At 57.1% G+C, this 25,617-nt stretch overlaps 1 protein-coding gene across 1 annotated transcript in view; it reads left to right on the top strand.

Moving 5' to 3' along the window:
- The first annotated feature begins 570 nt into the window (after positions 1–570).
- FLT4 (fms related receptor tyrosine kinase 4) overlaps positions 571–25,617 on the top strand; it is a 43,356-nt gene continuing 18,309 nt past the window's right edge. Inside the window, 15 exon segments of the mRNA XM_053907624.1 lie at positions 571–732; positions 15,494–15,590; positions 16,207–16,451; positions 16,648–16,760; positions 16,879–17,041; positions 17,258–17,397; positions 17,707–17,875; positions 18,154–18,271; positions 20,873–20,999; positions 21,001–21,028; positions 21,195–21,357; positions 22,777–22,903; positions 24,000–24,108; positions 25,091–25,206; positions 25,208–25,454. Of these exon segments, the coding sequence (XP_053763599.1) occupies positions 666–732; positions 15,494–15,590; positions 16,207–16,451; positions 16,648–16,760; positions 16,879–17,041; positions 17,258–17,397; positions 17,707–17,875; positions 18,154–18,271; positions 20,873–20,999; positions 21,001–21,028; positions 21,195–21,357; positions 22,777–22,903; positions 24,000–24,108; positions 25,091–25,206; positions 25,208–25,454 (2,029 nt within the window). The 5' untranslated portion in view covers positions 571–665.

Here is a 25,617-nt window from a genome sequence, read left to right as displayed (position 1 = left end):
AGTCAGAGAGTAAAGCGTCACCTGATACAAGGACTTATGAATGAGCTCAGAGTAAAACTATTTGGGGAAGATCTAAAGAGGAGGCGGTGCCTGCAGGGCGGAGGTTTGTTAACACTGGATGTCTCGCCCAAGGGTACAGCCTCCAGCCACACAAACCTTACCGAATGTTCTCGAAGATTTGACATACTGTATTCATTGCTTTTTATTTTTATTACTTTAAACACTGTATTTACTGATTAAAGGAAATTACAGAAAAATTTTACACCCCGTTACATTTTGTCTAAACTTGACCGCTGCGGGGTTCATTCCCTTTTCAGCGCGCAGTGAAGGACTGGTGCATTACTTGCATTCTCTGTCCGCCCGCAGGGGTCCCGGGGGGCTGTAGGGCGGCCACGGACTCCGAAGGAGGACACTAACCAGCCTCCAAGCCGCTGAGCAACACGGGTACCTCGGATCTAGCGGGCAAGCTCCACCCGGCCAGGGGGCGGGACTGATAGGTGCGAGGGGCGGTCCGACGGGCCTGGCCCCACCCCCTGGGGGTGTCCGCCGGGACCCCGCCCCGCCCGCGGCCTGGCCCCAGCCCCGCCCGCGGTCTGGCCGCGCGCTCACACACCGAGCCCGAAGCGGCGGCCGCGCAGGTCGGACCCGCGCCGCAGCGGCCGGAGATGCAGCGGGAAGCCGCGCTGTGCCTGCGCCTGTGGCTCTGCCTCGGACTGCTCGACGGCGAGCGCGGTGAGCCCGCCGCCCGCGCGAGTGCGCGGCTGGCCGCGAGGGGGGATACTTCCCCGGGGCGATGAGGGATGGGGTGGGGGGGGGGCACTGGACCCCCGGGAGCCTGGGGCAGCAGGGGAGACGGGGCTGGGAGCCCGGGGATACGGACGCCGATGGAGCACGGCAGTTAGGGCCTGGGCCCTCCGGGATCAGGAAAGGGCGGGCGGAGACCAGCCGGGTCAGGGACCGGGCACCGTCTGCACCACAGCGGAGGGACTGTGCTCGGGGTCCTCGACCACCTTCCACTGTCTGTGGCTCAGCTCCCTTGGAGCCTGGCCCCATCGCACGGCATTCTCAGATAGGATCCTTCGCTTGCTTACTAGCTCCCCGGCGGAGTCCCGGCGCTGCACGGCTCTGCCCTCAGACCCTCGCGCAACGGGGACAGTATCCCGGTGACCGAGGCGGCAATCCCCGCGGGGCCGCAGACCTGGGTGCGCACTTCCCGACTCCTCCTAGCTGCACTCGAGGTCGGTCCCCCAGAGGGCGCTCCGGGCAGGTGTCCACCTTCCCCAGGCCAGAGATTGCCGGGGCAGCGGTTCGGGGACCGCCAGAGACAGAAGCCGTCAGGTGGATTGGGCGCAGGTGCACGTGGGAACTTGAGGGGAGTCTTGAGTTGGCAATTCAGGAGAGATCAGCGTGGCAAGAGGCAGGATTCCAGCGCTCCCTGTATTTAATGGGTCAGGAGCCTTGAAGGCCAAATTCAAGAGCCTGGACTATATATAAGGCAGCAGCAGCCACGGAAGGATCTTAAGCGCAAGACAGACAGGGTCCGGTCTGTGAAAGGAATATAACCAGAAGTTGCCCCTGTGGGGTTGGAGAAAAGGGAGTGTGGAAGATGAGGGAGGGAACAGAGGGGTATGTTTGAATCGAGATGTCAGGGATAACCCCTCAGGGGTTTGGTGATGATGTGCTAGAAGTCCACGCATGATCTAGTGACCCAGGGAATCAGAGGGTGGAAGGAGGGTCATGGGTCCCCAGTGGTTGGGAGCAAAGTGCTGGAACGGCTGGAGAAGGGGGTGGGGAGCTTACTATTTTTGAACACTGCCCATATTGAGTACTGGCTTTACATGTTTTAACTGTTTTAACTCACAAGGAAGTGTTAGACCCATTTTATAGATGGGGGGCACAGAATAAAGACATATGTAACTTCTTCAAGGTTCTCAGAGGTCAGCAGTAAGGGAAATGGTCAACCCAGATCTATAGGATAACAAAGCCCTCTTCTCTATGCCTTGGCAAGGTGAAGGGCAGAGGACAGGGGAGATGAAGTAGGTGTGGATGAATCTAGAGGCAGGTTGGAGGAGGACATCTGAGTTGGGGCAGGTCAGAGAAGAGGGGCTGTCCTTTAGTCCTTCCTTGCTCTCCTGCATCCAGCTGAGGTTAGGCTCCCACAGATATTTGGTGAGCTTGTTGAGTGACTGAATGAACATGGAGAGAAGTGAAGGTGGTCAGGCTGATAATGGGAGACCCCACCTTGAGGAGATACCCAGCAGGCAGTTGCATGTAGTGTATGAGGCTCAAGAGAGAGGCTGGGCTGGGGAGCTGGAGTGGGAGCAGAGCAAAGGTTCGAGGACGGGATTCCCCCACCCCAGGGAGGAAGCTAGAACAGGAAAAGGCTTCCCGGGAGACAGGGAACATACCACAAGGTGTAAGAACTGCTGTAGGGTACCCAGGGGGTGGAAGAGTGAAGACAGATGAGGCCAGTCCTACAGGGAGTGCGGGTGGCTCTTACCAAAGTCAGGCAGTGAAGTGGAGAGAGGATGTTAGCTGAAGGGGTCCGTGGAGCAAGAGAGCCCAGACTGGATCAGTGCATGGCTGGTAGGAAATGAGCCCTGCATTTGCCCTGAGGAGCTCCCAGCCTGGTAGGTGATGCTGGAGCAGATGCATAAACACTTAAATGTAACCAAGTGTCAGGGCACCCAGGGTGGGTGGCCAAGTACTGGTAGGTGAGAATCTTGGGAACCCTGAAGCTGACCCCTCAAAGGTGTGCAGTTAGTCCTAGAACCAGATTTTTGTCCCAGCTCTGCCCCTAAATTCCTGGCTTTGTGGCCTGGGACTCTATCTTCCTCTCCCTGCACCTCAGTTTCCCCATGCATAGCAGTGCAGTGGGCAAGCACTTGAGGGCTGTGCTTGGGCCCAACTTTATGGTTTGGGGTCCCAGTCCAGTTCCAAAAAGCTTTGCCTTGGCAGTGTCCCTGTGGAGAGGGCAAGTGGCAGAAGATGGGCCCAAGAGGGAGGAGAGTCCCTCTAGAGAAAGGCTGTTTGTGCCATTGGACAGTAGGAAATCAGCTCAGGGACAGGTAGGGGAAGCAAGTGACTGCTCAGGACTGCCTTGGCCTAAGGACAGTGGCCCCTGCCAGCCAATCAGCTCTCTGCTGTCCCTGTTACTCAGCCCTGAGCCAGACCCAAGTCTGGACAAAGGTGTGGGGGTGGGATGGGGGATGCAAGTCAGCGCAGGCAGGATGTGGGGGCTGGGCCACCTTACTCAGTCCTGTGGACCACTGGCCCCGGCTCAGTCACTGTGGTTGAAGGGCTCTCTTCCTTCACAAAGCACAGTGCCCACACTACCAGGCACCGCACTGAGAATGCGGCATAACAAGAGGATGATCTGGCCACCTCCCCACCCTGCCCCAGGCAGTGGGACCCTGATCCAGGGAAGGAGACTGCAGTTCTGTGCACGTCGCAAGCTAGGGTGCCTGCTCAGGGTAGCTCAGGGAGGATTTGGACCAGCCCCATCCTGCAGGGGTTTCCTGAGTGCCAGACTGGCAGGGACACAGGCATGGTATCTGTATCATAGGGATGCAGGTGCTCAGTGACCCCCATGAGGTCCAGCTGGGAGCTGTGGGCTGCTCAGGAAGGTGGCATCATTTCCAGCTCAGGGCTTCTTGAAAGGGTCTGCAGACTCCAGGGAAGGGAATTCCAAGTAGGGCAAAGAACCCCTGAAAGGTTCAGAGGCAGGAAGGTGCAGATGGCCTATGGGGACTCAGGGGTAGTCAGATGACACTAGTCTTGGGTGGGGTGGGGGAGGTGAGGCTGTTGGAGGTGGCAGGAGCCAGCAGCACACCTGGAAAGGGGACGTTCTGGACAGAGAGCCACCTAGTCAGGTTCCCTGAAAGCATTGCCAGAGGGGCAAAACAAGATGGGAGCCCATGGCAAGGACAATACACCAGAGGAGGAGACAGCAGGAGATGGTGGGGTGAGAGGGATGTATGCTAGTCTTTGGCTTAAGCCACAGAGTGGGTCGTGAAGACTGTTGACCAGATGGGAGGAGGGGCACATGTAGGGAAAGAGGAAGTGCTGCCCTGGGAGGCAGGTCCTCCAGGTGGAGGTGCCCAGCAGGACTTCCTGGGAGACCCCAGTTGATGCAACCGGGCCAGATAAGGAAGGAGGAAATTTGGGAGTGCTTGAGTGTAAAAGGGCAGAGAGGAGTCAGGGAACCCAGGGAAATTAAGTGGGAAGTTCTTCTCTGCATCTAGCTTATACTCCTACTGCTGTCATTTGGGTGTTTTCCTCCATATGGCAGATTTCAACCCCCCTGGGGCCTGGCCTGGCCCCCATAGCTCTCTGAGATGCCTCTCAGAGAGGGAGGTGGGCAGAGGAAGGGGTCCGGAGAGTCCCTCACACTCCCTGCACTGACTTCAGAGCCAGAGGCAGCCGACGTGTCCAGCTGGAGCCAGGGATTCCTGAGTTTCGATCCTTTTCAGACACTGGCTTCCTCTGGGATCTCAGTTTTCCGGTCACGCCAAAGGGAGAAGTCTGGGAGCAGGAAGGTGCGGGCATTCAGTGCTGGCAGGGGCTGGGCCTGGGTGGGGCAGCAGCAGGCACGCCCCGGCCGGGACCCGAGCCTCAGGCCACCTCCACCCTCCCACCAGGCCAGGCCAGGGTGGGGGTGGCCCCACGAGCAGGCGCAGGTCTGGGTGGCGAGTGGGGGAGCCCCGCCACGTGTCCAGCGAGGTCAGCAGGGGTTCATGGGAAAGGACTTGTCGGCCACAGGAGAGGACATCCTGCCTGCGTTTCCCTCTTCCTGTGGCAGGAGCCCACGGCCCCGATTTAGAAGTGCTGGGGGGCCACCTCTGAGCCAGCTGGGCTGTCCGATAACACCGCCCGTCCTGCCGCCAGGGAGCAGAGCCCTGACCCCAGGCAGGCCAGGCAACTGCCTGGCACAGCTGCCCTGCACCAGGAGCCCAACATCTGCCAGCGTGCCCCTCCCCCCATATCACCCTCAGGGGGACTCAGGCAGCCTATCCTCCCTGAAATCACCTCCATGCTGCCCCCGTGGGACCTCTAGAAAACAGATCTGATCTGACCTTTCAGTGGCACTGCCAATGATAAGCACCAAGTTCTTGACCCTTCCCACTGGGGTCCCAAGGGCATCCCTAACCCTGTGTCTGCCTAGCCCACACCCACAACACACCCCAGCTCTCAGCACATGACCTTTCTCCTACTCTAGATACACCTTGTCTTTCACCCAGCCTTTGGGAGATTGCCAGGAGCTCTAGGCTGGTGGAGGGAGGATGGTGTTGTTCCAAGTGGGTGGGTGGGAGGGGGCTTCATTCCCACTCGCTGTGTGCCTCAGAGGCACAAATGCATGCTTTCAGGCAGTTCCAGGGGGAGCTCTTATCGTCACCCAACCTAAAGCCCCATTCTCAAAGCCACCCTAAATTCTACCAAATGGAGATTCCTCAGTATTAAGCAGCACACAGGCATGCACACACACACATGCACATTTGGAGTGTCCAGCAGCGGAGCCTCACCTCAGTATAAAATGGTAAATCAAATTGCTTTACCCTAGGGTGTGTGAAAGTTTTAGCTTTGTGTCATAGGCTTATTGTGCCCATTTTGGAGATAAGGAAATTAAGGCCAGAGGGGTGAAATGGCTCACAAGTTGCTAGAGTGTTACGTGCTAAAGTATCTGGTCTCAGATGGCATAGGGCCAAGGGGTTAGAAGGGGCAGGTGGTTGTCCACGTTCCCCAAGGAAGGATCTAGAGGGGGGACCATGGGGGAAACTAAATTTCTGACCACCTCTGGACATTTTTACCTTGATTGTCCCAGAGACCTTTCAAAAGCCACATGCCCCACAGACACGTTGCCTTTCTCCCAAGTCTGCCCCTGGCCAACATGCCTACCTCAATGCAGGACATCTCCATGTCCATCCCTCACCTCCACAGCTGCCCCTTTGCCCCCTAGATCCTTGGGGGAGTGGGCAGCAATCCCAGGCCAAGTCTCATACTGGGGATGCCACCATTAAAGGCGAGCATTAGCTCCCTCATCCTTGCACAAAGCAACTGTCAAATGTAATGAGCTGACCACTGCATGGAGCTGCAGAAACATGCAATGGGGTCCCCGGTGAGGGGGGAGGGGCCTCAGCATGTACCTCTAGGGAGTGGGCACTAGATAAGGCCATGCAAAGAGCTCAGCTTCTGCCGCCAAGCAGCAGAATGGTTTTAGGCAGGAAAGCAACTTGTGTTCTAGAAAAATAATCTAACCACTGGGTAAGATCTGGACCAGTGGGAAGACACTGGTGTGGTGGGCCACACCAGACAGTAGAGGACTGGAGGGCTAGACAGCAGGGGACTGGAGGAGGGCAGACCTAAGATGTGGCTATCCAAGCAGAAGGCATCCACTGCTAGATGTCTGCATGCTGGAAGTGCAAAGCCCTCTGCCAGGGGGGCAGGGAGAGAAGAGGGACAGGCCAAGAGCTCCCAGCCACCCTGCCTTTGGTGCTGCCTCTGAGAATGGACAGACTTTATGACTAACGGGCTGTGGGGGGTGGGCAGAGTCAGGAATGCCTGACAGGTGACCGTCCCTAGGATGGCAAACCTAGTGGAAGGGAGAGCAATGCTTCTGGGCTGAAGGAAGGAAGATGGTCAGATCCGCTGAAGGCCTTTACATTTCATAAACTGCAGAAATGCAAATAATGCGATCCTGTATAGAGTAAGTGGTAACTTCCCATAATCCTGTCCCCCAGAGATCATCTCTGAGCAACAAGTTAACTTCTGTGCCTTAGTTTTCTCACCCGCGAAATGCCAAGAATAGTACCCACCTCAGTGGGGCGTTAGAGGGGTGTGGTGTGCATAGGCCTGGGCAGGCACACAGAAAAGTGTTAAATCCATGTTTGCTACTATTATCCTAAATAGTATGTATGGGGTAAGCAGAATTTGGGGATCAAAGCATGTGAATATTCTTTTATTACGATGAGTGCTTGTGTGCCCACATCCTTGCCAACACTGGGAATTCTCTATCCTTTAGACACTTGCTCATCCACAGCTGTGTGCCCTGTGGCTCCAGCTATCCTGCCCAGTGGTGAGTGTGGTTTGGTAGGAGGGCTGGGGGGTGCCCTGCCAGAGACATCTTGGAAGCAAGCCCCACCCCCAACCAGGGCTGGAGCTCAAGAGAGTTGCCAGGGAGAGTGGGGGAGCTCAAAGGTGGGCTCAGAGCCCTGCCATCACCAGAAGGCAGCACCCCAGGGAGCAAGGCCAAAAGTCTGAGGCTGACCTGTGACCTGGGACCCTTTTCTGTGGCCTCATTGACCCACATCAGTTCTGTCTCTGTGACAATCCAAGGTCAGCCATACTCTGGTCTTGCACTTCCCTCTGCCATGTGTGTTCTCCTGGAAGAAACTCCTACTCAGTCTACAAAGCCCATTTCAGCTCACCCCCTCCTACCAGCATGGCTTTCTCTGACACCCCCCACCACCACCACAACTGTGACATACAAAGCACTCAGCAGACAGTGACAGCCAAGGGCTCAGTGTGCATGAGCCAGCAACAGTTTGTTCTTGCTATGATTCTTATGTGGTATTGTTATTTGTGGTTCCCTGTAATCCTGGGAACAATTCTCATTTCTCAAGTAGGAAAACTGGGGCTTGGAAAGAGCAAGGGACTTACCCAAGGCCATACAGCCAGAGAGTGGCATTGTGGAGCACACAGCCAGGCTCAAGGGGCTCCAAGCACGTTCTGGGAACAGCCCCTCTCATCCCAGCCATCTCAGCCCTGTATGGTCAGGGAACTGTGGCCTCTTGACCCTACCCTTGACCTCTGGAGGCACAGAGGTTACCGGCCAGGTGTGGGGGGACTCTAGGACTGAACACCCCTGTGCCTTCTGGCCAAGAGTGAAAGAGAGAGACCTGGAGCAGGTCTCCCCAGATCTACTCAGCTCTAGGACAGATGCATAGAGACCCCAAACCCAGCCTCAACTGGCCAGCTGTCTCCCATGTTTCTCCCTCAGCTTGCCTCCAGTTTGCAGCCATAGCTGCCTCTGTCCTTCTGGACACAGCTGCTAAGGAATGTGTGGATCAGACTGGCATTACTGCCATATAATCTCCATCACCCACAGGGTGACCATGACAGTGTCTGCAGGAAGAAATTATCAAATGCAATAACCACTACCACTATATTCTGGCAGTGTGTGGGGGCACCCCTGAGCTCACAGACAATCCTGACATCATCCCCAGGTTGGCCATACTGGACTTGAGGACAGAGCCATGACCCCCAGGAGCTGCCTGATGATACAAATCCTCCCCATGTAGAGCATCAGGGCCAGGGTAAGGACAATGTGCTCAGCCTAGTGTCTTGGAGCAGGAGCAGTGATTCTCTAGCCACAGAGAGCAGGGAAGGACAAAGTGTACAACCTGAAGCAAGCAGGGAGGTGGGCAAGGACCTAGTAGATGCTGGCTGTGGCAGGAGCATTGGGAGGTGAAGCCAGCCAGGAGGGCAGGGCCTGTTAGGATGGGCATCACCCTGGAGGCCAGGCCAAGGGCATGCACAGCTCCAGAGGGCCTTGAGGGTCCAGTGCAGGTTTCCTCAGGTCACGACACCCCTCTGGGCTGAGGGACAGATTGGAGGCCAAAAAGGAGGCTGCTGGGGAGCAGGGAAGAGGAGAGGCCAGCACTCAGGTTAGTGGTGGGAGAGAAGGGGACCGAGAAATGTGAGGGCTAGGACTGGGCAGGGATGGGCCTGGACTTTTCCAGACCTGGGCTCCTGCACAGCTGTTAGCCTGCTGCTGCTATGGGGCTGGGAGACTCAGTTTCCTCATTGCCGACTAGATTCATGATTCTTTCCTTCCTCCCAGGCTCTGTGAGGATCAAATGAGACAGTGACTACAAGGTCATGGCCAGTGCCTAATGCACAGAATTTCCCACACCCTCGCCCCCTGCGACTCACCCCTCACCCAGGATCCCAGTGTGCTGCTCCCACAGCCGGCTGCCTGTGGCTGACTCCAGGGTCCCCACTGTCCAAGGCTGCTGACAGCACACAGAAGAGGAGGTGTGCACTCTGGCCTCCCTGACCTCGGCCCAGTGCCTGCCCTGACTGCTCTGTTGCAAGCTGGGGGGCCAGGGACGCCAGCCAGGGGAAGGAAAAAGCCAGTTCCTGGGCCAGGAACAGGAAGGCAGGGGGAGTGCAGCAGAGGCCAGGATGACAGCGCTTCCTGCTGCGGGAAGGGAAGGACAGTGGGGACAGACAACAACCAGGCAGGAAGGATGCATCTTCTTTGGGGTTGCAGGTGGGGGTTGGGCAGCATGGAGCCTCTGGGCAAGGCAGTCATTGGACCAAATCTGCCTTAGCTACTGAGCATTCTGGGGTACACATGGTCACCAGGGAGCTTGGTCTTTAAAATTGGAAACATTTTCCAGAGGAATGACAGGGTATGACATAGTTCCAACCTAAAGGAAAACCTGAGGTTTGTTTAGCCAGCCAGTCAGCCATCCACCTATCCTTCTATCCACCCATCCATCCATGCAACCACCCATCCTTGCTTCCTTCCTTCCATCCATCCATCCATTCATCCATCCTTGCTTCCTTCCATCCATCCACCCATTCTTTCATCTATCCATCCTTCTATCCATCTGTCCATCTATCCTTCTATTTATCCATCCCTCCTTCCACCCTTTCATCCATCACCCATCACCCATCCATCCATCCATCCACCCATCCTTCCATCTATCCATCCTTCTATCCACTATCTGTCCATTTATCTTCCTAACTAGCCATCCTCCCTTCCATCCTTTCATCCATCTTTCCATCCACCCATCCTTCCATTCATCGACCCTTCCATCCATCCATCCATCCATCCATCCATCCATCCATCCATCTGTCCGTCCTTCTATCCATTTGTCTGTACATCTGTCCTTCCACATAGCCATACTTCCTTTCATCCATCCATTTACCCATCCTTCTTTCCATCTATTTGTACTTCTATTTATCCATCCATCCTTCTATTCATCTGTCTGTCCATCTGACAGTCCAGCTAGCCATCTTTTCTTTCATTCATCCATCCACCCATATTTCCATCCATTCACTCATTCATCCATCAGTCTATCCGGTCATCCATTTATTCATTCAACAAGTATTTATGGAATCTTGATTCTGTGCCAGATGCTGTGCTAGACATGGGGTGGGGTAGAAAAGGAAACTGTCCTGGTTCTTACCCCATTGAAATTTACTGTCTAGTAGAGGAAATGGAAAAATGTAACTTAAACAAATAAGTAAATAAGATAATTACAAGTTGTGACAAGAAGGATTAAGGAAGCAACCAGACAGTTAAGATGAATATTAAAGGGGGATTTAGGTTTTAGAAGGGGTTAGAAGGTCATGGCTAAGCTAAGGCTTTAAGGTGAGAAGAAGCCAGCCTGTGCAGGGCATGTGAGAGGATGCAAATCAGGAGGAGTGTGTTCAAAGCCCCGGGACAGGAAGGAGCATGCACATTATGGAAGAGCCTGAAGGGCATGATGGCTGGAGAACACGAACACAAGGTGAGGGTGGCCCAAGAGGGAATGGAAAGGGATCAGGGGTCTAGCCATGGAGTTTGGATTTTCCTGAAAATGCAGGGGAAATCACTGAAGAGATTTAACCATGAGCATGATATGGCCCCTTTCTCTTCCCTATGTATCACTTACAACTATGTGGGGGACTGAAGGAGGGCAAGAATAGGCCCAGAAGCCCACTTTGGGGGAAAGTGCAGTTGGGCAGGCCCCAATGAGACAGCAGGGGCTGGCTCTGAGATGCTTGGGTGGTCGGTGATTGGCCAGGGTGAGGAGAAGCGTGTCCACAGCTGCTCCCGTATGGAGAGGTGGGAACTATCAAGGAGAAACCTTGGGCAGAAGTGAAGAGGGTGTGAGTCTGGAGTTCAGTATCAGAAATGTCGGACTTGGGGTGTCTGTAAGGTGGCTAAGTGCAGCAGCAGCTGGATACTTCAGGCTGGAGTTGAGAGAAGGACAGGAGGTAGAGACTCTGGAAGTATCCTGACACTTAGGGAAGAGAGCTACAGAGAAGAGAGTGAGAGGGAGTACATGTGGTGCTGGGCAGAGGGGAAGGAGGAAGATAAGAGTACAGCGAGCTCACAGCAGGTGGCAGAAGAGGAAGCAGCCTTGCTCTCTGCCTGGAGCACCCACTGGTCCTATAACATGGAGGTCATGGGATGCCTTGACCAATGGCTCCCTGAAGCAGGGGGTTGGAGGAGAAGGAGATCTGCACCCCACAGGAAGGATGGATGAACTTGAGAGGAGAAGGCAGCAAGCAGAGCTTTTGCGGTGAAGGGGAATAGGAAAGGGGAAAGGGGACAGGCACAGGAAGCGAATAGAGGATCAAGGAATGGGTGGTGGCGGGTGGGGCGAGACTTGTTTATAGGATGGGAGATGGAGGTCTTGGCCTTGGGAGTGCGAGTGTCAGGGGGTTCCAGGGCCCAGGTAGGGGGTGTAGAGTTCGGATGGGGAAAGATGATCTCCATATGATGGTTTTACTTCATTAATGCTGAGAGTGAGGGAGGAAAGAACACCTTGAACTTCAGTCTGAGGGCTCATTTAGGATCCATCTACAGGAAAAGAAGGGGGTGGGGCAACAGCACAGGGCTCTGGCTTTGCACTGCGTGTTGAGCCACTGAGGGCCATGGTGGCGCTGCAGGGATGGGGTGGAAGGTGAGAGGCAAGGAAAGGATCAGGATGATGGGCTGAAGGCCGCACTATGCCAGTAGACAAGGGCAAGGCCAGGGAGGGGGTTGCCTATGGGGAGGGGTCCCTGGACTAGGAGTTTTCATGAGGCTGAAGGACTTAGCAGAGGTGGCATAAGGGCACCTAGCAAGAGGAGATGGGGAGAGCAGGGCAAGGCAGGCACTTGGTAATGGTGTAGTTCTCATGAGGACCAGATCCAGGGTGTGCCCAGGAAGTGAGTGGCTGAGAGGAGGAGGAAGGACAGTAGGGATGAAGACCACAAAGGCCAGGACGCTGGTGAGTCATCCACGTGGATTCTGAAGTCATGGGGAATGGTGGGAGTTGTGGTTGCAGGAGCTGGAAAGCTAGGAGCAGAGAATGAAGGGAAGTCACCACGACGGCAGCTGATGACAGCTTTAGTGGGGAGTAGGTGGTACCATAAGAGAACAGAGGTGACCACAAGGAGCCCTTCATTGCCAGGTATGTGCAGTGGAGAGCAGTACTGCCCCAATGAGAGGGGTGGTTTCAGAAAGTCATATTTCAGTTAAGGCTGAGGATGGTGAGGTCTACAGCAAAGTCTGCTGAGCATGCAGAGCCTGGTGGAAGTGAGTGAAGACAGGGGCACTGGAGACAAAGGAGAGGCTTGCACAGATGATAAAAGGGTTGGCAAGGAAAATGGATGGCCTGTCTGTTCAGTACAGTGATATGGATGCTTCCTTTGGTGGTACGGTGCCCTCTATGGAGGAAGATCCTACAGGCCTCATTCCTCATCCATCAATCCACTCCAACATCCACCTTTCCACCCACAATCTACCCACCCATCGACTCATCTACCCCCCAGTCCACTCATCTACTCCCATCTACCTATCCACCCATATCCACCCATCCACCCTCCATTCACCAACCCTCTCATCCATTCATCCTCCCACAGTCCACCCATCCATTCCACATCCACCCATCAACCCCCACCCATTCATCCACCCATCCACTCCTATCCACCCATCCACCCACCCATCTACCCATCTACCCCTCATCCATGCCCCATTCACCAATCCACCCTCCATCCATCAATCCACCCACCACTCATTCATCATTCCATCCATCCACTATCCATCTACCCACCATCAATCCATCCAACTATTCAGCCACCCATCCACCCTCCCACCTATCCACCCACACCCATCCATTTATTCACCTGATCATTCATCATCCATCTTACCATTCTTGAATCAATCCCCTCAATCTTCGGTATACATCTCCTCTGAACTGAGCTTAGGAAGATCAATAAAATACAGCCTCTCTTCAGATGTGACCAGAAAACCACAAATCAGCCTGATAAACGTTCTAACAGCAGGAGCCGAGGAGGCAGAAGCTGCCTGAGTAATGATGATTGCCCCACCATAGGGAAGGGACATGTGAACTAGGCCCTGAAGAGGGGGCTCTGCAGAAGGGAAGGAAGTACAAATGTCCAGGGTGAAAAGACAGGTGAAAGCAAAGACTTCAGGATATGAAAAGCCCGGCCCTTTGCGACAACGGTGAGCACTCTGTGCCTCTCAGAGATGTGTCAGGGGATGAAGCTGGAGAGAAGGGCACTGGGCAGAAAGTCCTGGCATGCCCCTACTTTATCTTAGAAGCAAAAGCTTGCTGCCAAAGAAGCTGGGCTGACATCTGCCACAGCTCCTAGCCAGGGGTGCCAGGGGTGTGCCCTGGATGTGTACCCCAGAAAATGGGACCCTGGGGGTCCCAAGGCAATGCTGCAGGCCTCACCACAGGGCATGCGCAAGCCTGGGGCAGGTGAGTGCTGGCTGCCATACTTCTCCTCTGGTGCCCACACACCAGCCTCAGGCCTCACCCCTAACTGATCCACTGGGAGGGCCCATCCTTTCTTCCCTCACAGGTCCAAACCCAAGCCCACTGACCTCCCTCTACTGTAGCTCAGAGGCCAGCCATCTGCTTGGTGTGGCTTTATTCACTTTCCGCTACCTGGAAAATCCCATTTCTCCTTCAACACCCACCTCTCCTGGGATTTCTTCCTAGCCCCTAACCACCTGAGGGGAGGCTCCCTTCTGCAGGACACCCCCTTCCCACACCAGCCCTGGAGGTGTGCAATGGGGGCTGGTGTGCAGGGAGTGCTAACACCTGCCCTGGGGAGGGTGGAACTGGTGGCAGAGCCCACTGGTCTGAGTGTCAGAAGGGGGTACACCTTCAGGCTAAGGAGGGACTTTGCAGTGGTCACAGTGGCCAGACGGGGAGTTGCTTTCTGAGAGCAATGGTGCAGTCCAACTGGAGGTCCTCAGTTTCCCTGTCAGTACAATGAGACTAGATGCTCAGTAAGGGCCTTCTGCCTCTACCCCACTGTGGTGTGGTGCCTAGAAGGTTTTGGCCAACAGGAGGCATGGAAGGGAAGGGGAGAGCCAGGCTCTGGCTAGTGGCCTTCTTGTCCACATGAGGCTTAAATGAGATCTGAGTGTACAGAGTGTGCTGTCCTACACCCTAGGGTGGGTCGGGGGTCAAGGGTTCAGGGTGGTGTAGAGCCAACTATAGTGGGGGTCCTCTAGGATCCGCATCCCACAATAAGCTGCCAGGGCGGGACACCTGGTATCAAGGAGGTGGGCAGGGAAGGACAGAGGAGCTGGATCTGTGGGTCAGTAGTGAGCTGTGCCCCTCAGAAGGACAGGGCCATGGGACACGGTGGGTTGGGGGGAGGGGGGACAGGACACAGCCCTGGGCCTCCAGCCATGCAGTCCTCTCTTCCTGTTGTCTCACGATGGTCCTGGCAGGATGCATCTGCCAGAGTTCCAGGTCCAGACCTCCCCCAAGGCCTGTTCCCACCCCTACCGGGATCTCACACACACACTCACACACGCCCATGGGCATGCACACATGGACATGTCAGACACACACATACACATCCACACACAAAGCCACACACACCACTTATACACCAGCCTCACAAACACGCAGATCCACGCCACACACACACACACACACACACACACACAGACCCACACCTATGGGCACGTGCACACATAAGCACATGCTGTCCTGCTGAAAGGAGAATGGGGGCAAGAAGCTGCATGAGCAGTAGAGCAGCAGGAGGGTTTTCAAAGCAGAGTTATTTGTGTGTTTGGGGTCAAGCCCTGTGGGAAGGATGGAGGAACGAGGCAAAGGGTGTCGGGGGATGCTGGGGCAGCCAGAGGGGGCTGCGAGGGTGGACAGAAGCAGATGGAGCCAAGGACACAGGAGGCGAACTCCATGGGACCTGGGAGAGGGTGAGGTCATGGGCAGAGTTTGCAGCAGGGGCAGTGGAGGCCCTTGGTTCTGGGCATTTGGGAAGGGTCTACACTGTGCATGTAAGGACCCCCTTACAAGCAGTGGCTGTGTGTCTGGGGTTTAGGAGGGAAAGCCCTTCATATAGTCATGTGGGGGTCACCATGCCAAGGTGACACACTCCAGGCCTTCCCCAATTTAGAGTAAGGCCTGTGGTCTCTCCCATCAACTTCATGTCGGCAGCCCAGCTTATGTGAGCTTATGGGGCCAGAGACTGGGATTCAGTCAGGTCACAGCTCACTGGGGGCTGGGCCCAGTCTGTTGCCAGGGACAAGAGCAAGGGGCAGCCTGAGGTAGAGATCCCTGGTTGTCTTGGGGCCTGGAAGGTGCTGCCCGGGGCCAAGAGCTGGGGCAGCCCTGCCGTAGAGAGGGGTATGCTCTTGTGGGCAGGGAAGGCCCATCAGTCCCAGACTGACATCACCATGTGAACTCATGATCCAGCGCCATACTAACCCTGTCTCTCACCCCAGGTCTGGCAAGTGGCTACTCCATGACCCCTCCAACCCTAAACATCACGGAGGAGACATACATCATTGACTCCAGTGACAGCCTGTCCATCTCCTGCAGGTACTCATACCTCAGCCAAGGGATCAGGGGCCCGGGTCCCTCCTACAGAAGGCCAAGGCAGGAGATGGTAGAGGAGAACCTGGAAGGCAGTCCCTCCCAAGGGCAAAGGGACCTCAAGGCTTCGTGGGGCTCCCTGGTTGCCTGGGTGTGGGTTCCTGGAGGCATAGACCATCCCCTGCCCTGCAGACACACTACACCTGCTCTCGCCACAGATCGATTACCCTGCATCCACCCTTGGGTCACTCCTCACTGACCCCAGGCCACTCCATGCCCCAAGTTACCCTGCATGGACTCCAGGTTCCCTACACCCACCCCCAGCCACCCTCCATTGGCTCCAGGCCCACCCACACAGACCTCAGACCTCCTATCCTCCCTGCAGCCCTAGGAATGACTTGCAGGCTTCTTTGCAAGCCAGCCTGCAATATGTGGGCTCAGGAGCCATGCAAAGGCCCCCAAGGGCCTCCAGGAGCACCCTGCCCCGGGCTGGGTCCATGGGCTGTTCCAACCTCTGGGTGAGACAAGCTATAGGCAAACCTTGACTTCTGGGAAGGCTCCGCAGGGATTGTGCCCTAGAGTTGCAGCAGGAACCCCCTTGTCCTTTCATGTCCTCTGTCAGGGGGCAGCACCCCCTCGAGTGGGCCTGGCCAGGGGCTCACGAGACACCAGCCACGGGGGAGAAGGACGGTGAGGACACAGGGGTTGTTCGGGACTGCGAGGGCACGGACACCAGGCCCTACTGCAAGGTGCTGCTGCTGCCCGAGGCCCACGCCAACAACACGGGCAGCTACCGTTGCTACTACAAGTACATCAAAGCCCGCATAGAGGGTACCACCGCGGCCAGCACCTACGTGTTCGTGAGAGGTGAGGGCACCCAGAGCAGCCGGCCCCGCGGCTGCCCAGGAGGCATGGGCAGGGTGCTGGATCCTGGAGAGGCATCCAGCAGCTGCACCCCCAGCCCCAACCTGCGCACCCTGTGGGCGCCACCCAGGGCCCCTTGCCTGGGTAGAAAACCCCTAAGCCCTGCCTTCCCCGCCCACAACCTGCCCCCTCTCCTCAGACTTGGAGCAGCCGTTCATCAACAAGCCAGACACGCTTCTAGTCAACAGGAAGGATTCCATGTGGGTGCCCTGCCTGGTGTCCATCCCTGGCCTCAACGTCACGCTGCGATCGGTACAGCCCCCATCCCCAACCCCACCCCAGGATCTGGCCCTCCTGTCTCTGTCACTGGAAAAAGAGTTCCCCGGTCTGGCCAGGAGGAAGTGAGCTGACAGCCACCATGTCTCTGCAGCAAAACTCAGCACTGCGGCCTGATGGGCAGGAGGTGGTGTGGGACGACCGCCGGGGTATGCGGGTGCCCACACCACTGCTGCGCGACGCCCTGTACCTGCAGTGTGAGACCACCTGGGGTGGCCAGGCCTTCCTGTCCAACCCGTTCCTCGTGCACATCACAGGTAGGGGCTGCCCTGCTCTGCAGGCCCTCCTCCTGCCCCACCTGGGAACCCCTGCCCATGTCCTGGGGGGACCGCAGGAAGAGGATGGGGGGTCCCCCAATTCCTGCTAATGGGGCTATAGGTGCCACAGCTGGTCTCATCGGGCACCCTGTGCCCTACACCCTGTGTGTGCCATCCTGTGAAGGGTGGGGGGGTCACTGTGCATGTGTCCACCAGGCAACGAGCTCTATGACATCCAGCTGTTCCCCAAGAAGTCGCTGGAGCTGCTGGTTGGGGAGAAGCTGGTCCTGAACTGCACTGTGTGGGCTGAGTTCAACTCGGGTGTCACCTTTGACTGGGACTATCCAGGGAAGCAGGTGAAGCCAGCAGCCCGGCCAGGGTCATACTGGAACCATCCCCCGGAGTCCCCATTCACTGCCCACACTGTCCCCAGGAGTGTCCATCACTGCCCACCCCCACCCTGGCCTGGTGCACACTGGCCTCTGAATAGAGGGTCCTGCCCCAAGAGCCCCTGTCTGATAGCAAAGTTTTCCTACCCCAAGGAAAACTCTGGGTCTGGGTCCAAGGCTTCCAGAGTCCCTGCTAGGCTGGGGTATGTGCCTTTGGTGCTCAGTTCTGCCAGAACCCACCTGCTCTGACCCTGGGCTTCCCCTGGGCGTGGGCAGGCAGAGCGGGGTAAGTGGGTGCCAGAGCGGCGCTCCCAGCAGACTCACACAGAGCTCTCCAGCATCCTGACCATCCACAACGTCAGCCAGCATGACCTGGGCCCGTATGTGTGTGAGGCCAACAACGGCATCCAGCGATTCCGAGAGAGCACTGAGGTCATTGTGCATGGTATGGCGTGGGGCTGAGTCGGGTGTCAGTCATCAAGCCTGAGGAACAAGGGTCCATGTGCAGTGTGGGCGGAGGTCAGAGGTCAGGGTGCACCTGAGCAGTGTAGAGTCCAGCCAGAGGGAAGGGAGGGTAATGAGTGGACCCCAGAGGGCAGGGCGAGCCCCAGTCTGCAGGCATCTGTCCTCTGGGGGGTGCCAGACCACAGCTGGGAGTCCCTGGGCAGGGCTGGGTCAGTGACTCCAGGCTCCGGCTTTACACTGATGCCTCCCATCTGGCAGAAAAGCCCTTCATCAGCGTCGAGTGGCTCAAGGGTCCTGTCCTGGAGGCCACCGCAGGAGATGAGTTGGTGAAGCTGCCTGTGAAGCTAGCAGCGTACCCCCCGCCGGAGTTCCAATGGTACCAGCCCTGGCCCCTGCCTCTTGCTACCCACCAGGTCCAACAAGGCGGGAAGGGCAGCATCCTCCCCATCAAGGGTCTGTGCCCTGAGACCCCTATGGGGACTCTCCTCTGAAGACACTCTAAGGAACATGCACCTAAGACAATATTTAAGCCAGAGGGAAAGTTATCTCTGGTTGCTTCTAAGCTACGAAAGCTTGCAAACACCAGCCTCCTGTTATCAGTGGGTGTGGTGGGCACAATGTAGGGCTTTATCCAACTGATTCCTGCAACTGCTCAGTGTCCCTGAGGGCCCTACCAGCTGAAGGATGTCACAGAGCTTGGGCCTGCCCTACAGCAGTGGCTTTGGGTTTCTTAGGCCTCCCTCTGAACAGGTTACCACCGCCAGGACCCTCCTATCCATGAGTTCAGAGATGCCACACAGTTTCCACAGACTGTTGTAGGGCCAGGCTCTGGGCTGGGCCTGAGCTGTGTGGCAGAAAGCAAGAGTTTCCAGGAGGCCCACAGACTCCAGAGCCCCAGCTCTGGTCTGTGACCCGAGAAGGCCTCCCCTTCAGGATGTATTAAGGATCAGTGAGGGGGAGGGTCCCTCAGTGGTGGCTCCGCCCTTGCTATGTGCTCCCAGAGCTCCCTAGGAGCTCAGGTTGGCACAGCATTCCCCACACACACACACACCCTTGGGTCATCTGAGCAATCAGTGCAGTCCAACCCTGGGATGTCACACTCTAGCCTGACCCCCATTGTACACATGGAAACAGAGGTGGGGGAAGGGGAAGGGGGAAGGCATTACTACCTGATCACTAAGCCTCCTGGGAGAACTCTGCTTCATCCTTTCCCAGCTGGCCAGAGAAACCCTGCCCTTCCCAGACCAGGGCACCTCCCTCCAGGCAGGATGAGCTTTTATGAAAGCCTGGAGCTGGGCAAGCAGGGGCCCCAGACATTCTCACTGGGATGTCACTGTGCTGGCTGTCCCAGGCTGGAAGCAGGCTTCTCCTGGGAGGGCCTCAGGATGCTGTGGGCCTGGGCCTTGTATAACCCTACCTCTAAGGCCATAGGCTTTGTGGTCCATTAGCAGTACCTGGTAGAAGGCACTGATGCAGCCTGGAGCCTCCCTTACATATCAGCCTCCTGGAGATACCTGGGGCTCTGTCCCCTGCTCTCCAAGGCCAGCAAGACTGACCCATCCAGGGTCTGGCCCAGACCTGAGGCTCAGGCAGCTGGCTGCCTCTCATCATTCCCACTACATCTAGTTTTTCTCCTCTCACCTGGCCAACACCTGCCTCCAAGAAGTGCTCAGCTGGGCCCATTGTCCATTGAGACACCTGCCCCCAGGCACAGTAGCCACCACAGCCCCACAAGGGTCTACTCTTCTAGGCTGTCATGTGATGGCCATGAGTAAGTGAATGGATAGAGATCTAGTGGACAGACAGGCTGGCCCTCAGCTCCTGAAGCACCCTTTGTGTCCAGCACAGTGCTGACACCACAGGCTATAACTCAGTTCAACCTCATGACCCCTGCAAAAAAGTGCATTTTGTTTCCCCGGTTTTCAGATGATGACATTGGGGGCTTGGGGCCATGAAGGGGGTTGCCGAAGATCACAGACGCAGCAGGAGGCAGACTCAGAATTTTGCACCAGAGCCATGGCAGGCCACATGGCCTCAGGTCTGCCCTGCCCTGTCCTGCTGTGTGACCCTGGATGACTCATGCTCCTCCCCTACGTCCCCCCTCACTGTTGGTCTCTGACCAAGGGTGTGCCTCCTCCCACACCACTCTGGCTGAATACCAGGGGAAGGCACCTGCATGAGGGAGGACCATTTCCAGGTAGAGTCTGGGTTGCAGAGGCAGCTGCCAGCAGCACTCCCAGGTCAGGCCTGGGGAGAACCACATCTATCTGCATATACACTGAACACCGATGTATATTTCTCTAAGTGTAGGGACATAGCAGTAAAGGGGACAGTGTGAGGAGAAGCAGGCAGGAAGAAGCAGGGCAGAGGGCAGGAGCTGGTTCATAGGACAGTAGGCAAAGTTTTCTCTAATGAGTAAGTATTTGAATGTAGGAGAGAGGGAGCCATACAGGTGTCTAGGGGACCGAGCATCCAAGCAAGGAGAGGGACAGCAAATACAAAGGCCCCAAGTGGGAGTGTGGGGGCAGCAAGAAGACCCAGCATGTGAAAAGCTCCAGGAAGGGCAGAGCTGGGGTCAGAGAGTGAGGCAGAGCCCCCATGCAGTAAGGGGGTCTGGTCCTGTGCTACTGGAGGACTGCACTTCCGGTCCTTCCAGTACATACCATTGAAGTCTGTGAGAGACAGTGTGGCGTGGAGACCATCCCCATAGCCTCCAGGTCATCTGCTCTCCATGCAGAGTCAGCAGCTGCCCCAGCCTGAAGCCCTGCCGCCCTTCCCAGCAGCCTCCTGGTCTGGTCCAGGAGGGGTCTCTCACTCCAGCCTGGCCCCGTCAGGACTCTGGCACCAGCCTCTTCCTGCCTCCCCTGACAGTCTACTGCAGTTATCCTGTAGGGGCCTGGCTGTGGCAGGGAAGGGATGCTAGGACAGGGGCAGGCGTTGGTGCACGTGAGCCCCTGAACTCCCCTTCTCGGGCCAGGTACAAGGACAGAAAGTCAGTGTCCGGGCGCCATAGTCCGCATGCCCTGGTGCTCAAGGAGGTGACGGAGGCCAGTGCAGGCATCTACACCCTCGCCCTGTGGAACTCTGCGGCCGGCCTGTGGCGCAAACATCAGCCTGGAGCTGGTGGTGAACGGTACAGGGGCGACACGGGAGAAGGGACGGTGCAGGGTGGGCTTCCTAGAACAAGACGGGGGACTCTGCTGTTCCTGGGTGGACTCTACAGGAAGGGGCACATCTTGAGTAGAGAATGGTGGGCACGGCAGGGGCCTGCTGACTAGCTGTCTGCTTGTGTCCCCCAGTGCCCCCCCACATCCACGAGAAGGAGGCCTCCTCCCCCAGCACCTACTCCCGCCACAGCCGCCAGGCCCTCACCTGCACTGCCTATGGGGTGCCCCCTCCTCTCAGCGTCCAGTGGCACTGGAGGCCATGGACCCCCTGCAAGACCTTCACCCAGCGCAGCCTGTGAGTGTGGCTCCAGCCTGTCCTTCCCTGTTTCCCAGCCCCATCCTCAACCTGGCTGGGTACCCCTCTCGCTGCCCGCACTCCTCCCCAGAGTCCTGCTCTAAACTCGAACCCTACCGCCATTCCTGACCTTACCTCACCTGAGCAAGGCTCAGAGCCTCCCTAGTATCCATCAGGCTGGGCTGCACATGGGATGGTGCAGCTGCCACCCACCGCCTTGAAATGAAAGCCCCCAAGACACATAACTGCATCATCCAGGAGGACAAAGGGAACTGGGCACCAAGTGGGCAGACGTGAGCTAGTTTTATGAGACTTGTATTGAGCACTGGGGCACACCAATCATGCCCAGTTAACTTTTCCTGAGCAGTGTTCATGATGACCCCTTATAGAGGAAGAAACTGAGGATCAGAGAAGGGCCCTGACTTTCCCAAGGTCACGGCTGTAAGCAGCAGAGCCTGCCCGCCCGACTGAGGAGCCATGCGCCCCTACACGGAGCTGGGTACCAGCAGGACAGACAGACCAAGGAGTTTGCTGAGAGCAGGGACAAATTGGACAAGCAGGGGATGGGAGAAGAGGGTGCCAAGGTAGCCAGCAGTCTGGAAGGCACTAGGGAGCAGTGAAGGGCACGGAGTAGGGGGGCTCACAGGTCACATTTGCCATTGAGCAAGAGATCCTTGTGGGCAGGGTGGAAGGGCACAGGCTGGGGAAGGATGGAGGCTGGGAACCCAAGGAAGTGACAGAGAAGCCGCACCAGGAGAGGGGCTATAGCGACAGGACCATCAATGGTGGAGGCTCGGTAGGGGTGGCCTGCTGCATCCAAGGCTCATAAGAGATTCCTCTAGACCACAAGGCCCTTCCAAGTTTGCTTCCCTCTGATGCTTCTACCTTTTTGCTCTAGGCCAACTGACAGAACCCTAGGTTCCCACTCTGCTCTGCTGGGGGTAGACAAGAGCCTCCCTTGGGACCCCAGACCCATATCCCAACAAGGGACCAAAGGTGCTGGGGTCACACCCAGCCCAGGAAGGGGCCACAGCTCTGGAAGGAGGAGGGGGCTTCCTAGAACAAAAGTGTTGACTCTGCTGCCCCTGGGAGATCTAGGAATGGGATGCCGAAGGGACACATCTTGAGTAGGGGATGGTGGGCACAGAAGGATAGAGGGGGCCATGAGGCCACAGGTATGTGCTGCTCCACAGGCAGCAGGCCTCGGCCTTTGGGGAAGGCTGTGTCTGGCAGCCTTCACAGGATAGGTTTTTAGGGGACCATAAGCATAAAGAGTGGAAGATAGTGTTCCAGAAACAAAGCCCCAATCCCCACACGTGTGAGCAGATGACTCTGAGTATGACAAAGTCTCGACCCCCACCCTCTGTGGGGCCTTCCCTGCCCATATCCTGACCTGACCTGGCCCCCTCTTGCTCCCAGCAGCCGGCGGCAGCAGAGAGACCACATGCCACAGTGCCGTGACTGGAGAGAGGTGACCACACAGGATGCGGTGAACCCCATTGAAAGTCTGGACACCTGGACCGAATTTGTAGAGGGGAAGAATAAGGTATGCGTCAGCTGTGCCACTGATAGGGGAGGAGAAGGCAGGCAGAGAGGAGCCCTCTCCTGGCCTCCTCCATTTCCCCTAGGCCTGCTGAGCTCTGACAGTTGGTGGTCTTTCTGCAGTGTCTCTGGGCTTCAGCTCCCCTTCCTGCACGTGGATGGGGGGTGGGACCTCCAGCTGCTTCCTAGACAGAGAAGCTTAGATTCAAGGCAGCCCATCCAGGCTCTGGGCCCCAGCCACCCACAGGCTCCAGAGCTAGGAGGGTTATGCCTGGGGCTAGCTAGGTCTCCACCGAAGGCAACTGAGCCTCTGGCCCAGCCTGGGGGCAATGCCTAGAAGAGGCGGGGGGGGGGGGGGGGGGGGGGGGGGGTGGGCGGGGGGGGGGGGAAGGGACTGAACAAAGGCACCCACTTCCTACGGTCACTTCCTGTTTTCCTACACACCTCCAGAGCCTCTTCCTGTTCCAGGCCTGGCCAGGAAGTGCCCAGCTTGGAATGGGGGGTGGTGGTGTTTGGATGGTAGGCAGGGCCTATTGCCCTCTCCTCCCCCAGCCTCCAAGCTTCCTATTCCCCAGGCCAGAGTCCTTCAGGCCAGTCCTATTCCAGACCTGGGACCCATTCCCTCCCCTTGCCACCATCCAGGAGAGAGAAGTGCTGTGAGCAGCCCTGGGGTGAATGTGACACATCGCAAGGGTCCCACACAGTGACCAGCTGCTGGCCTTGCTCCACACCATGAATCCTAGCCCTGGCTTGGACCGCCCCAGTGCTAGACTGAGTCTGTCCCCTCCTCCTCAACATGGCCACAGCCTCAGCCTATCCACACCCAGAGGTCTCTGTAGCCCTGCCTAATGCTGCCCTCTGACCTCAGCCACAGCTGATGCTGTTCATAGCTTCGTCCTTGACTTTTCCAGAGAGCCACTTCTGCTGTGCAAAGGCTTCACCTTCTGCTCCCCACCTGGTCCTGTCTCTGAGCTTGGTCCCCTCCAGCTCCAGGCCTCAGTGATCCCCACTACTCTGCTGGGCACAGCTGCCCTCTTGCAGAAAGGGAGGAAGGTCAGGGTGGGATGAACTTGGGCAGGAAATGCTTGTGTTCTGCTTAGACGGTGAGCAAGCTGGTGATCCAGGATGCCAACGTGTCTGCCATGTACAAGTGCATGGTCTTCAACAAAGTGGGCCAGGACGAGCGGCTCATCTACTTCTACGTGACCAGTGAGTGACTTGCACAGGTCTGGGTGGAGTCAGGAACCAGCGGGCACAGGAGGAAGGAGACAAGGCCTGGAAGAGGATAAGGAACCCAAGTTGGGCCCATTGAGTTTCTGATGATGTCAGGCACCCAGGAGAGACATCAGGGGCCCAGTGGGCCCCTGGGTCTGGGTGGGAGGGATAGATTTGGAGGTCATCAGCATATGAACTGGGGTGCCGGTCCACTGGGATGGAGTGGCACCCTTTGCCCCCAGCCCTGGAGGCACCTCCCCACTGGTGCTCCTCCCACCCCCTTCCCACACCACAGCTGGCTCACATGTACATGTTTCCTGGGGGAAAAAGGTCTGTAGTTTCCTCAGATTTTCAGATGTTTTAGTGCCCCCAATTATGCTCAGAAGCCTATTAAAGGACAGTCACTGTGCCCAGGCATGTAGATAAGGGCACCTCGAAGAGAGATGGGGCCAGAGAGGACACCCTCCCCCAGGGAGGGAGGGGGGAGAGGAGCCCACAGGAGCCGGACAAGGAGTGTGACCAAGGGACAAAAGGAAATCAGGAGCGAGGCATCGCCACAAGCTAATGAAACAATGAGATTGTTTCAAGGAGGGGATAGTGGTGGAGTGTGATCAGCAGCGAGGGAGGATGGGACAGGACGGCACCAAGTGTGCAGACAAGGACCCCACTGATGGTCCAGGCTCCCAGGAGCAGTAGGGACAGCAGCGGGGCTGGGGTTTATCCAATAGAGAGCTAGAAGGATGACAGGCAGGAAATGGTGGGGCTGACTTCAGGGAGCCAGTCCCACTGGTCAGTGTTGGGGAGAAGGGGGCTCTCCCTGGTGGTGCACCCGGCCCAAATACACGTGATGCACCCTCTTGATCGAGAGCTGAGTGAGTCCAAAGAGAGCTGGGAAAGGGAGAGCGAGCACCGGGACAGACAGGTAGGTGCGCCAACTCTGGGTGCAGTGTCACAGAGGTTCCTCCTCCCTCCCCAGACATCCCTGACGGTTTCAGCATAGTATCCGAGCCATCCGAAGAACCCCTAGAGGGCCAAGACGTGCGCCTGAGCTGCCGGGCGGACAACTACACCTACGAGCATCTGCGTTGGTACCCGCCTCAACCTGTCCACGCTGCACGATGCGCACGGGAACCCACTGCTGCTCGACTGCAAGAACGTGCACCTCTTCGCTACGCCGCTGGCAGCCAGCCTGGAGGAGGCGGAGCCAGGGGCGCGCCACGCCACACTCAGCCTGACCATCCCCCGCGTGGCTCCAGAGCACGAAGGCGACTACGTATGCGAGGTGCAGGACCGTCGCAGCCACGACAAGCACTGCCACAAGAAGTACCTGTCAGTGCAGGGTGAGGCGGGCAGGGCTGCAGGAGAGGGCTGGCGGTGTTTCCCCAAGAGCCTTTCTCCCCTCCCAGAACGCGCCTGAGCCGCCACTGAGGTTCCTCCTCCCCACCCCACCCCTCTGCTGTGGAGGTCCACAGCCCTCCCACTCTGTGCTGAAACCCGATCCTT

The sequence above is a fragment of the Panthera pardus genome, unplaced genomic scaffold (genome assembly GCF_024362965.1).
Source record: "Panthera pardus isolate Hobbes unplaced genomic scaffold, ASM2436296v1 HiC_scaffold_2, whole genome shotgun sequence".
In the NCBI taxonomy this organism is placed as follows: domain Eukaryota; kingdom Metazoa; phylum Chordata; class Mammalia; order Carnivora; family Felidae; genus Panthera; species Panthera pardus.
Note: the sequence above shows the minus strand (reverse complement) of the source record. Positions and strands in the feature narration are given on the sequence as shown.